This window comes from Neofelis nebulosa, chromosome X (genome assembly GCF_028018385.1).
Source record: "Neofelis nebulosa isolate mNeoNeb1 chromosome X, mNeoNeb1.pri, whole genome shotgun sequence".
NCBI classification, from domain to species: domain Eukaryota; kingdom Metazoa; phylum Chordata; class Mammalia; order Carnivora; family Felidae; genus Neofelis; species Neofelis nebulosa.
The window spans coordinates 108,176,007-108,190,040 of NC_080800.1; the positions used below are offsets into that span (position 1 = coordinate 108,176,007).

The window sequence follows — 14,034 nt, forward strand, 5'->3', positions numbered from 1 at the left end:
ATTTTCTCTCTGCTAAAGACCTCATGGCAAAACAGTGACCTAAGTAAGGAGCAGGGTGCCTGTCTCTTAATTGGAATTGCAATGAGAGACCCTGAAGAGGCAACTAGCTGTCAAGCTCGAGGCTTTGGGCTGTCAGAGTGAGGGCAGATATACCCAACCTTCCCTTTGTGAGCACATGCCTTAGGTTGAGAGGTTGCAGACCCAAGCTAGCAGGCTTCTAACTGCACATAGCAGGTGCTAAGGGCCTCTGCGTTCTGGGGAAGGAGGTATCATAACCAGTTATGTGCCCCTCTGCACAGGAAAGGCACCTTGCATTTTACTCACAGACCAACTTTCAGCTTTTTCTGGGTCACCAAAGCCAGCCCCAGTGTCCTGTACAATAGTACAACCCCAGCCTAAAGGCACCAGTCATTCCCTTATCCTTTCTTCAGCAGAGACAGGGTTATAGAGTTTCTTTTCTTTAGGTAGTACCTTTTAACTCCAGAAATAAGATATGCTTATTAAAGAAAGCTTGGAAAATACTAAAATATGGAAATAGCAAAACAATTAAAAATTACCTACAATTGCATTGCTTAAATACAATCAATATTAAGATTCTGGTGTGTTTCCTGTTATCCTTTTTTCCCCTCTATGTGCAGGCTTATTATTTATTTGTACTGCTTATGTAATAATGTACATCTATTTTGCATTTTGATTATTTTTCATTTAAAATAATCATTAGTGTATGCTCAAGTTATCACATGGGCTTTCAAATTATACACTTACAAATAATTGTGCAATCATTCATTGAGCCAATTGACATTATATACATAGCTCAGTGTCTTGCATACAGAGAACATTGGATAAATATTTATTGAGTGAATGGATGGATGGATGGATGGATGAATAGATGAATGCATTCCCCTTGTATGTGACATTGAGTTGAGGGTAAAGACTTTCAAAGGAACTAAACAGTAATTACATAGCAGAGGAGGTGGATCAAAGGAAAGGGAGGGAGAGAACTGCAAACTCAACTGCTAAGTACATTTTCTTGAATTCTTGAATTCTGAAGTTACGTTTCTCCTTTTATTTATTTTTTTTCAAGAGTTGGCTTTGGTTTGTCTGGAGCTCATTCACAACCATTAATATCCCCACTTTACAGATGAGGAAAGCCAAGCCTCAGAGAGGCTTCCTAAGTAATTTTCCTGAGATGACACAGCTAGTATACAGCAGAATTGGGCTTTCAGTGTAAACCTGTGAGCATCCTTAGTTCTGTTCCTTTGCCACATCACATCTCTTGCAGAAAAAGGCAACAAAGAAGGATAGCTGTCAGGAGTTTGTATCTCTAGTAGAGCTATTGTGGAAGAAGAGAAACTTCAGTTACTAAGGCTCATTGGATTGCACTGGGCAGGCAGCCTCCTTGTGAGGGAGCCAAAAAAGAAAGAAGAAAGAAAGAAGAAAGAAAGAAAGAAAGAAAGAAAGAAAGAAAGAAAGAAAGAAAGAAAGAAAGAAAGAAAAGAAAGAAAAAAAAGAAAAAGGAAAAACCTCATTCAGCTGGAAAAAAAAAAAAACCCATTGACACCATGACAAAAGCTGGTGGTGGATAAGCTCATGGGAAGAGGTAAGGCCAAGATTTCAATACCAGGGCCCGAAACTGGACATTTCTAGATGTCAGACTTGTTTGGCTTGGATGACGGGTATTTGTACAGCAGAAATTGGTAAGAGAGCAGGTCTGGTGAATGTTTGTTGTCTTTGATTGCTTTTAGAAAACAGAAAATTGGAAATGATTTTAAAACACTGGTGCAAAGGCAGAGTGGTACCATGTTTCCCAGAAAGGAAGGCAAATGAGTGGAACCCCTTTAAACTATGACTAGAGCCTTGACTTTGCTAAGAATTGCATAACAAAGTACAGGTGATTTTTTCCATTTTATGCACCCCTTTTGCAGCATTAATGCTAATATCAGCGGTTAACAAAGCAAATGTAATAACTACTCTCCCCAAAGGACCTGTGATTGTAGTTTCCACCCCTCAGGCCTGCAAGCAAGCTGTTGGAAGAGGATTTTTCATATTTCTTGCTACCTTCTCACCAGAATTTTGATAGACAGAGCCCCATTTTCCTAGTGGAGAAAAACAAGGCACAGAGTCATGGCCCTACCACTGCCAATGGAGAATTGGGGGAGAAATTAACTTGGGTCCCTGGACTTAAGGAGCTCAGGGCTGGTTTACTACTGCCAGATGCCCTACACACCGAACCCATCATGGCATGTGCCCCCATATGTATTTAAAATTTTAATATATAAAGTCATAGACAAAGTGTAATAAAATCCAACTCGTACCACCCCCCCAATGAAATATCAAATATCAAATTCTTTCTAAAAATAAATGTTGGTGCCCCTCCTGTGCCAGTTCCCAGAGCAAAAGTATAGGCAGTGGAATCTGTAAGTCAGCGGCAACTGGGAGCACTCCATACTGATACATACATGTTTCATCTCACTTGGAGATCAATCCCCTAGAAAAGGAAGGTTCTTTCATGTCACTTGGAGATCAACCCCCTAAGACACGAAGGTTCACCAGGAAACATAGCATCTTCCTCTTTCCTGAGGGATCGTCAGGGTAGGGAGTGTAAAATTACTCTCAGCTTTCAGTCTCCTTGGGGGACAAAGCCCTTTTCTTCTACTCACATTCTTGGTTCTGTAGAATGGAAGAGGGGCTTAAAATCAGATTTGGGGCTACCCAGGGCTGAGGTGATGTCTCTCCTAAAACAGAAGGTTCCCAAGGGCCTAGGCAGTTCCTCCCCCTTCAGATTTGGGGCTCCTGGGGCAGACACCGCTTGTCGCCTAGACTCTCCTCAGGGCTGAGACGATGTGTCCCCCCAAACGTGCGGGTTTTTTTAGGTCTGGATATACAGCCTCCCCCCTCAGATCTGAGGCTCCTTGGGACAGGTGCACCACCTCGCATGCAAATTCCAGTTCCTGGGGACAGGCCCGCTTTTACGCGCCGATCAGAGGGCTCCTGGGGGCAGACACCTCCCCTCCCACTCAGATTCGGGGCTCACCGGGGCTGAGGTGGCGTCTCCCCTCAGACTCGAGCTCCCCGGGGTAGGGGCAGGGTCCCGTCCTCAGAGTGAGCTCCCGGGGACGGGAGCTGCATCTTGGCCTCCCTCCGCGTGGGAGAAGGGGCTGCAGGACCAACGGCCTCTCCTCCGGAGGGGGGCGGCCTCCCCTGAGGCCCTGCCCCCTTCGCGACAAGCCCGAGGTGTCCGGTGACCAAGATACTCTGAGCTGGGTGCAGGGTGCGGCTCAGGGCGTGGTCACCGGGGGCTACTTAGGGCGGCCCTGTGCGGGGACAGCGCGGAAGCCAGCTGCGAGGCGGCCGGCGCTCGGCGCGGGTCATGGCGTGGATTCTGGACTGCCTTTTCGCCTCGGCCTTTGAGCCCCTCCCCCGCCGTGGTGAGTGGGGCCCACCGAGTCGGGGGGCTGGGGTGCTCGGGCCCGGGGCGGCCGGCGGCTGTGGCCACCATCTGGGCGCCCTGGGGCTTGGCTCGCCGCCCCTTCGCTTCCCTTCCCGCTGGCTTTTAGCTAATTGTTCCTGGCTCAAGGGACTGCCCCGTCGAGGCCCCGCATAAATCACCAGCTTTGCCGGGAACTGAGAGCAATCGCGCTAATGGCCCGGCGGGACGCGGGGCGAGCGCGGGGGCGGAGTCGCTGGCTCCGCCGCGCCCGCGCCCGCGCCCGGAGACCTCGGAGCCCGGGGCCCGACGCGCCGTCCCGCAACCCAAGGGCCCTAAAGCCCCAAGGATGAACGTCCCGCGCAGGGCTGCCGGGACCCAGGGACTCCAAAGATGGGGCGGGGGAGGGGGTCCTTTTGACTGAAGCTTGTGCCTCGCATCCCAGTCTTAACTACGGAATATCAACATGGGCCCCCTTAGAGTCGTCGAATTCAAGCCCTTCATTTAAGAGATGGCGACACTGAAGCCCAGAGATGGCGAAGGCCTGTCCAAGGTCATACAAGGAGGTGGCAGCAAACCTGGTTCTGCTGAAGCCCTGCCAACTGCCCACTGCCCCAAACTGCCTGGCAGCAGAGGCCTAGGGTCTTTAGCCTGGGTCTTTCCTTGGGTGCTTGAAATCAATGCGCGGTTCCCCTATCCCTGTGGAGCTGAGGACATAGGTGTGCAAAGATCACAGCACGAATCAAAACATGTGGGTGGCGTTTCACCCCTTTCCTGGAACTGCTTCTACATAGTACATTTTGGAAACGGATTGTTTTTTTCCTCCTTAAAATTTCAGGAGACTGATTTTTTTTTCTTTCTGAGGTTTCCCAGGACCCCCACCCACACTGTCCTTCACTGCCCCTTGATAGGCCCCACCCCTTCCAGCCTGCCACATGCCCCCACTGCCACCTGTTTCTCCATAGTCTCCACCTCCAAAATCTATATTGGTGAGAGTGCGTCATTGGTCACCAGCCATAGACCAAACCTGGGGCTGTCTCCTCTTTCCTCTGCCCCCTCAGAGGTGGGAGGAGAGGCAGGGAGAGGGTGGGCCTCAGCAACTTATTTCAGCAAAAACTTGTTTTTAGTTCTTTTCTGCCCCAGCACCCTGCTGAGAACCATCCCAGGAGTCTGACCTACTGCTAAGGGACTACAGCTTGTTTAGCAAATTCAAGTACAGTCTGGCAAGTCATAAGATCCCTGAGAAGGAAAGAAATATGCATACACAAAGAAAGTTTAGTTTTTTGTTCTGTATATTCTTTCAGGCTTATGTGATCCTGGTAAAACAATAAAAAGGCAGGGGGAGTTTTATGAATGCCTTTTAAGGCCTTATGCCTTAGGCACCCTATCTTCAAAATAAGGGTAGGGGGAACCATTCCACCCCTACCTGGCCTACAAGGTTGTGATGTGACTCCAATGAGATCAAGGATACGAGGCTTCCTTTATGAATAGCCCCATTGAGAGGGGGTTAGTAACACACAAGGAAACCCACCCCCATCCAGAGATATCTATTAGAATTTGAAGGCTTTTCCTTAAACCAAACCCAAATCTATGTCCTTCTGGCCCCAACACTGACCTTCATGATCCTTCCAAGGGAACAGTGCCAGCCCTCCCCATTCCCCCACCCCCACCCACCCCTGTTCTTATCCAGGCCAAACTTCCCCAGTTCCTTCATCTGTTTAACATGTGACATGGCTGCAAGGCTCCTACCCATATCTAGCTGCTCTTCTTTGAACATGCTCCAAGTTGTGAATGCCTAGTGACCTGGCCAAAAGAGGATTTCCAGCTGTGCCCCTGTAAATATAGTCCTGGATGTCTGACTTTCCCTCATTTGGAAGCCCGCATTACACTCGTGGTGCACAGATATGTAGCCATAAATTACATACATACATGGACATTCCCACACTCACACATGCCCATGTACAAATCACGAATGCATAAACACACACACTTCAAATGCATGACATACTTTTGACACACAATACAATACACCCACATCATACATAAGCACACCACACACAAATCCCACGTACATACCACAGAGTTCATACAGATAGTTTATTTATATTGGAAATACTTTCACCTGAGGTTACCTTTTTATTTTTAAAGTAAACCCAAGTTCTTTTCAGAGTGTCCATTCTGTATTTAGTTGGTGTTTGAACCCAAGTGCAAGACCTTAGATTTGCTACTGAATTTCCAGTCTGGTAAGACCTGTCATATGCCAGAGGCACACCGCTGCCCACACCAGCTCTGTGACTCATACGAGAGCAGCCAATATACGTGAAGTGCTTCCCAGATGCTGGGCCCTAGACTAAGTCCTTTACATATATGATCTCACTTAAGTCACACAACATTACTCTGAAATAAATAACTAGTCTTTGGGTACAGTTTTTTAACCAGGTAGTAATGAATTCATCGAACTCCCCCTCAGAAATGCTGTGCCACCTGGAGAGTATCTGTTAATATTCTGTAGGGCTATAATTGCCCTGGATGCCTCCCTTCAAATGTCTTCCAGAAATCCTCTGGAGTCAGAGGTGGGGGGATGTAGCTGGCCACTGACTGGAAAGAAAGGGGGAAGTGTTCTAAATGTTCTTTCACTCACCCACCACCACCCCTGCTTTCCCAGGAGATAGTTGGTATGTCAGAGCCATCTTTTGAGGGTGCAATGGACAGTGGATGAGCATCTGAAGACATCTGGATGAGGCATCATTGAGATCTGGAAGAACGGCGGCCCAGAAAGGTCTTCTTTCCCAGGGAAAGGGACAGCACGACTGACCCACTTGAAATTCTCTCTCCAGTTCACTTTTGGCATTGGATTTAGCCTCAGACAGTTGGACTTCTGTAAAGCAGCCAAAACTCTAAAGCTGAAGGGACCCTGGGGCCCACTTTACATACAAATTTGATCTTTTCTTGGAGATGGGACTCAATCAATTTGCTAAGACTGGACCTGGTTGAGCTGTAACAGGATTTTTTTCCAGAGCTGGGGCAAGTTTGCCAAAGCAACACCCCCATGCCCCTGGTCATGCTATCAGAATAGCACCCCCATTCACCAATGGCAGGACTTCCCGAAGTTCCTTTGTAAATCATTTGTTTGCACCTTCAAAGACATTTGTCCGCAAGGAAAAAAAAAAAAAAAAACAACCCAATGTGGCGCTCTTGAGCTTAGGTTCCTGGGTTAGCCCACACTTTACACACCATGAGGATAAAATACAGAATCTGTGTGATGAAAACTGGCAGAAAATACTACTCTTGCAAAACATACCTCAGGCTCCAACAGTAGAGCTGACATTCATCAAGCTTAAATATCAAATGATGAAAAGTGCATTGGGCATTGATAGAGCAGGACACTAGGTCCCTGAGGTGAAAGCAACATCATTCTGTTCTTCACACTTACCTACTGAGACAACCTAAATGTCTCTACCACTACCAGTGGTAGTGGAATGGTTAAATAAACTATATGACACGCCACTTGTTAGATTAGTCTATAGTCATAAACATGGTGTTCATGAAGAATATGTAGCAACGTGGGAAGAGGTATGATTATAATTGGGTCAAGTATGCATTTTTGAGAGTCTGGAAGAAAATTCAGCAATAAGGTAAAGTAAGTGATCCTATTAAGCCGGTGGGATAATAGTTGTTTTTTTCCTGTTTCTTAAAATCTTCATCAAGTTTGTTTTCACATTACCCTTATAATTTAAAAAATGTTTTTAAAAAGGTCATACAAGGCCTATGATATGCAAATGGCCCATACAGTGATCTAGAAACCTACTATACACTGTTTAATTCAAGGGATTTTTTCCTTCAAATTTTACTTTAAATGTAATGACTAGAGCAGGTCAGCCAAATGTGGTCTTCTCAGTGATCATGAAATGTCCTCTAAAATTGAGTGGGAAGAGGCAGAACTGGTTTGAATCTCAGGCCTGCTTTTGTAGTGTTGCTGTGAGCAAGTTATTTAACCTCTCTTTAGATGATATAATAATACCTACATTTCCAGATTATAAATAATAATATTAATACGGTAATATCAATTACATTAAATACTCTCTATGGCTCAGGTATCAAAAGGTATGTTTTGTTCCTTCTCCAAATATTTACTACGTACCAGTCACTTTACATAAGTGATCTCATTTGACATTCTTTACAACTCTCTGAGATAAGTATTATTATTTTTATTTTAAAGACAAAAGCTCAGAGAAGTTAAATAACTTGTTCACTGCCACACAGTAGCTGAGCAAGGATTACAGCCCCCTTCGGTATGATTTCAAAGCTCAAGTGACATTAAAAGAGATAACATTTGCAAAGCCCCTAGCACTATGCTGATACATAGCAGACACTTACTAGGTGGTCAGTATGATGTTGATGCTGTTCCCTTGCCCAGAGTCCAAATTCTGGTCTTTGATCTATTTGATTGCTTATAGATTCCTTTCTATGAAGAAGTGCACATTTCAACTGGAAGATGCAATGCAAATACCACCTGTGTTCTCATTGCTGGGACTCTGAGTCACTAGGAAATGATTTCTGTCTCCTTCTGGCAGTATCATTTGTTCTCACATGTATCAGCAGAAGTAGGTAGATGGCATGTTTGATGAGCCTTGGCAGCTACTGTCAAGTCTCAAATACACCTCTTGAGAAACCACCACACGGCCTCCTTGGGATGGGCACCCAATACCCGGCAACCGGTAGGTCCCTGAACTCAGGGAAGCTTATTAAATTGGCCAGGGCCAATCCTAAACCCCTGCTTCAAGAGAGATGTGGTAAGGCTGACCCTTCGTTGTTACTCCTGTCACTTCCCTCCTCAAAGCTGAGGAGGCTACAGGGCCTCCTCAGAAGCAGAGATGGGTAGGAGCTGGAGATATTTTTCTAAATTCCTAAATCCTCAGAGGGACTCACGAATAGATTGTCTTGCATGCTGGAGTCTAGGGTTAGTGAGGGCATCATGCAGGATGAATAAGAGGGGTGAGGGCAAGGGAGTAGCTGAAGGCATCTTTCAGAGACAGGGAACACCTGGAGCCCAGCCTCTCAGAGTTTCTAGGCCTTGAATCTCAACGCTTCTCTTCTCTGTTGCCTCTTTATCCCTCCCTGGGATTATATCCACCCCCTACCTTCAACTTTTTCACCTTCTTCCCCTACCACTCCCTGCTTACATGCAGCTTTAGCTTGTAATGACTTGATTTTGTCTCTAGAGGGAGACAACAGCATCAGGGAGGAAAGGGCACATATTGGGGTCTTCTCTCACCTTACCATTTTCGGCAAAGGGTAGATTTTAGTTTCCTTTAACTGCGAACAGATAAACAATGAATTGGAGCTGTATTTTAGGTGCTGCAAAATATATCTCAGAAAAATACCCATCATCTCTCTCCTCATCGCCCGATCTACCTCCCAACCTTGGTGGCTGCCAGAAAAAGGGTGACCTTTGAAACCTTTTTAATGTCTAAGGTAGAGGTGAATAAACAAAACAAAACAGAAGTCGTGGGGGCAGTTTAGTCAGGAAATAGTCATGCTGTCATTCTCTTGAGTATAATGGCACATATTGGGGAGACAGGGTTGGGACTGGGTCTGCAGTGAGGGTTGGGGATTCAGGCCATAACTGGGTTGGGGGAGCAGTCCAGACAGTGGGCAGGTAGTTTGAAACTTTCCTGCATGGAGTATTATAACTGAAACGTTGGTCTCATTAACACTGACAAGAGAAACCGCAGAGTGAGAATTGGACTAAGGGTCCAGTTCTTCCTGGGCTGCATTAGGCTGATCAAAACATTGTCCGAAAAGAAGAGGGGCTATTTCAAGAGTGTCAGACAAACCAGTAATGAGGAAAATTGGCAAGTCAGTCAGTCAGCTTCAGTCTCTGAACAAAGTGGTTGAGACATTCTGAGGTATGTGATAAGGGTGGGGGGAATACAGAGAGGGAGGGAATTAACCTTTTCTTGTACATGTTAGGCATTTGGCTGGCACTTTCCATATTTTACCTCTTACAAACCTGAGCATTTCTAAGGCAGGTGTTAACATCTCCAATTTACAGATGAAAAAACTGAGAATCAGAGAGATGAAGTAACATTCCCAAGATCACACAGCTAGTAAGTGATGGAGCTGGCCTACAACCTCAAAGCTGTCTTACTGCAAAGCTCCTCTGCCACCATAGGAAAAAAAACAAAGATTCTCATCTTTAAAGGGCTTTACTCTCATGGGGAAACCAAGATCCTTCTCCACAATAAAATTCACATTTGTGCCTTGCCACTACATATTCTTGTTGTTAGGATGAAAACAAGCAAATTTCTGTTCACATTTGAGAGTAATGGGGATTATTAATGCATTTTCCATCTTTACAATTCCCCATATAATCCTCATGTTATGAACTCCAAAGAGAGAGAGACATATAGTGGGGGATTTTAAGCTCCAAGTAGTGTGTGTGTGTGTGTGTGTGTGTGTGTGTGTGTGTGTGTTGGGATGGGAGGCAGGAAGAGAACCTTAGAAGCGGAGAGCCTCACAGGAGTGACTCTCAGGAAGTGAAAGTGACTGGTATATTCAGAGGTGTCAGAGAGACCCACAGCAGCAGGAAAGCCAAATGCCTGGAACCAGATGCTGGGAGACACCAAAGTTTGCATCAACTGCTTGTATGGACTTACCAAAGGGCCTCAGCCAGTCTGTGCCCTGCGTGACTTAGACTGGCCTCTCCATTACACCCCCCCTTTTTTTTTTTTTCAAAAGGAGACTTTCTGGCTACATATTAGTTTAAGCAATGCTTTTCCTGCCCACCCAGGATGAGGTGCTGACCCAGGCCCAGCTGGGGGGAAGCTTTATGGATGTTCCAGCTGCTTTTCAGCCGCACACCAGGCTCATTTGTGCCAGTTGAAAGGGCACAATAATAACAGTAGCAATTTAAATCGTGCTTCTCGCTTTCCCCCCTGAATAGTGGTGAAGTGACTCACCACAGCTGAATTGTCCCTCTCTAACCACCCCCTGACCTCTTTGCAGCAGTCTAGGCTGGTTCCCTGGGGGCTGAGCTGGAAGCTGTGACTGGCCTGACACCCCCCCCCCATAAATGTGTTTCCCCCAAATGCAATGTATTGTTTTAATTTGGATTTCTCATATGAGGCTGCTTGGAAGGCATTAGAGCAGCATGAGCCCCATTAGGCAAGCACAGTGCTCCCCCCCCCCAATTCAGAAATACAAAATGGGGCCATTCAGGAATCTTTTTGGGGGGGAGGGGTCTGCTTGTTTTTCTATGCGCAGCTTGATATGGAGATGACTGTCCTGCTTGAAATTTACCGCATACCAACTTCTGGTGGTAATGCTTTAAAAATGGGTCTGGGGAACCTGTGAAATCATTCCCTCACTCCATCCTGACCCCTCGCCTCCGTCCTCCTCCTCCATACCCAATTCCCAGGACCCCATGGCTAAAAAACGCTCATTCTCTGATCTTTCTTTCAGCACCAGGCTAAGGAGAGCTCCCAGAACTGGAGCTGGTGAGGTGCTGACAAGACTAGAGTAATTAAAGATTTTGAGGTGTCAACAAAGCAGGTAATTAGGTGGAGAAGGTATCAGCCGTTGGAGAGACAAAGAAAGTCATTATGCTGAGCACTCTTGGTGATGTCAGGAAACTCAAAAGAAAGATTTGTTGGGAAATGATACCGTTTGATAAGGACTTCAATGCCGAGCAAGGATCGGGGACCCTTGGTAAGGCTGCCTGGTATAGAAGAAAGTTTTAGGGAGCACAGCAAACCTGTGTTTAAATACGGGCTCTGCCTCCCTCTGGCTGTGTGACCCTGGGGAAGTTACTTAACTACTCTGAGCTTGATGTGTGAGGTGTAAAATAGCCACAATCATAGCTCCACCTACCTCACAGGGTCATTGTGAGGACCCAAGGAGGTGATGCATGTAAGAGCACATCGTCCAAAGCCTGGTGCACAGTTAAGTGCTTAATGAGTGGTAACATTATTATTATGATCACTACCATTATTCTTACTCTATACCAGGCATTCTCTTCAGGAGCTCAGAGTTTAAAAGGAGAGGCCAATAATTGCAGTTATGTATGATCATATCATGAGAAGTATAAAGATTGTAAACTATGGTGGCTCAAGGGAGGGAGCCCTCACTTGGGAGGGAGGGGTACAGAAAGCAGAGAAAGTTTTTTGACTCTTAAGTTAGGTCTTAAAAAAAGTAAGTAGGAATTTGTCAGAGGCCCAGGGTGAAAGGGATTCCAGGCAACTGGATCTGCCCACACAAAGGCAAGGAGGTGTGAAACAGCCAGGCCCAGAGCAAATAGTTGGGCTCAGCTAGGCAAGGGCTGGGATCTCCTCGGGGGAGGGGTGTTGGGTGAGTGACCAAGAATCTCTCCAGTTTATTCCCACCAGCCCCTGCACCGCGCCCTAGGCGCCCTACCTGGCCAATCACGTGCAGCGCTCTCCTCTTCTTTCCTCTAAGCAGCCAGGTAAGCTCACACCCTGCCCCAGCGGGCCTTGAGCGCACCAGCACGGGGCAGGCGGACCCAGACGGGGCAGATCAGGCCAGCGGGCGACTCTGCTCGGTTCGGGCCCCTAGCGCTTTCCTCGTCCCAATCCTGGCGCCACGCCCCACACCCCCAATTAAAAACAAAAACACCAAGCACACAGTCACTTGGATTCTTTAGACAACCCTGTTCTCTCACACACCATACCCGTACACTCAGGCGGCGACCCCACTGCAAATACACACGGTATTCAGCCCTTCAGCTGAGCACATACACTAGCCACTTGCGGCCCCACCACACACATGAACACATCACACCCAATGACATACACACCCCTTACCTTCACGCACAAGAACCTTTGAACATACATACCTTAAAGGCTCACATAAAGACCTCGCTCATGAACTCACTCACACACTATACACCACAACAAACACCACCCGTAAACTCACATTGGCACGGCACATCTAAGGGTAAATACACACCAAACACACATATACATATGAGCTTCAACAGGCACATACACACATATGCACACTGCACACACATACACACTCACCACAGCACGACCACAAACCCCGGCAGAAACCATACATCGAACACACCTACATCCAGATCGCACCCACATAGGCACATTATAATCAGGCAGGAACGTGCAACCTACAAGCGTGCACACACAAACACTGCACAAACACACGCTCTATGTCCGAGAGCAAACCAAATACACTCCACACCAAGCACTCGGGCTAAAACATGCGCCGCGCACACACACCCCACACCCAGCCACACACTGAACGCACACACAGACGTACCGCACCCGCGCGCGCGCACACACGCGTACATGCATACATACATACACACACAGCCCGCCCCCTCCTTCCCTCCGGGCGGAAGAGAAGGGGGCGAGGAGGGGAGGAGGGGAAGGAAGGAGGGGGGATGGGCCAGAGAGGCGGGGCAGGTACAGACTCTCTTTTCCCTTTGACCTGAGTTGTTGCCCCCTTAACGCGCCCGTTCCCCATTCCCAAGCAAAGAGAGTTGAGTTGGGTCCGGGCCGGGTCCAGTCGCAACCCCCAGAAAACTGGAAGGTCGGGGGAAATCCGCCCGCGGGTGGCGAGCGCGAGGGCTCGGCGGGGACCTTGCTTCGGAGTACAGTCGACCCCCCGGGAGGCTCCTCCTCCGGCACCCTCCCCCGGACCCCTACTCCGCTTGACCTCTGCCCCTCCAGCGGGTGCTTTTTCCTCCCCTCGCTGAGAGAGTGGACAACTGTTAAGAGTGGAGGGCTTTATTGGTTTCAAGAAATAAGGAGTTTAGATCTGCAGAGAAGCTTTTTGCGAAACCTGCCCTAACCTAGCTTGAAGACTTCTCTCAATGGAGAACTCATTATTTTGCAAAGCAACTGATTTTCTGCATAAAAATCACTGACCCCACGCTGGACACATAGTAGGGCGTCATAAATGTTCCTTCTTCCCGTTTTTGTCACCAAATCTGGTAGAGCTATCTGCAGCCCCGCACCAGCCCGTGACAGCTGTTGGGCGATCGGTGAGTTTTTTGCTTTGTTTTGCTTTTTCTTAGCACACAAGCCCTCCTGAGAACAGCAGCCAAGGCAAGGCCAGGAAGCCACCGGCCGCAGGGGGCGGTAGAGTCGCCAAAGGCGCTTTGCACTCCTGGCCCCGTAGCACCCCCCCTCCCCGCCCCCGCGGGAAACTCTGAGGTCCCCTCCTACTGTAGCAGGCTACAGGGGTCACTCCCGAAGGCTCCGCGGCCAGATGACCATCTGGCTTCTGTAGCCTGCTTTCCTCCTTTCTGTTCAGATGGACAGCGAGTGGAGGATTGGTGGAGGAAGAGGATACCTGCCCCCTGCGGCGCATTGTGTAAAGTGCCATGCCAGCAGAAGGCTTCCCTCGTTTCAGTTCGAATCCCAGCTCTGCCACTTCGTAGCTGACTAGCTTGGCAAGTCACTGACTTCGGTCTGTGGGGTGGTTGTGAAGTTGAAAGGAAACACATGTAAAGTGCTTATTCCAGTGAAGATCTGGAAGACCTCCATTCCTTTCCAGTGCCTCCCCTTCTCCCCGACTCTAATGAAAGATAAAGATTTGAAAGTGGGAAGCAGGGAATCAGAGGGAGG

General features: G+C 47.7%; 1 protein-coding gene across 3 annotated transcripts in view; it reads left to right on the plus strand.

The window, feature by feature from the left end:
* ARHGAP36 (Rho GTPase activating protein 36) overlaps positions 1-14,034 on the plus strand; it is a 52,617-nt gene that overhangs the window by 18,205 nt on the left and 20,378 nt on the right. The window contains exon 1 of one of the 3 annotated variants that reach the window (XM_058713234.1): positions 3,303-3,428. The exons of the other annotated variants lie outside the window; for them this stretch is intronic. Coding sequence (XP_058569217.1) covers positions 3,371-3,428 — 58 coding nt within the window. The 5' untranslated portion in view covers positions 3,303-3,370. Of the gene's footprint in view, positions 1-3,302; positions 3,429-14,034 lie in introns of those variants that run through there. 3 annotated transcript variants of the gene reach the window in all.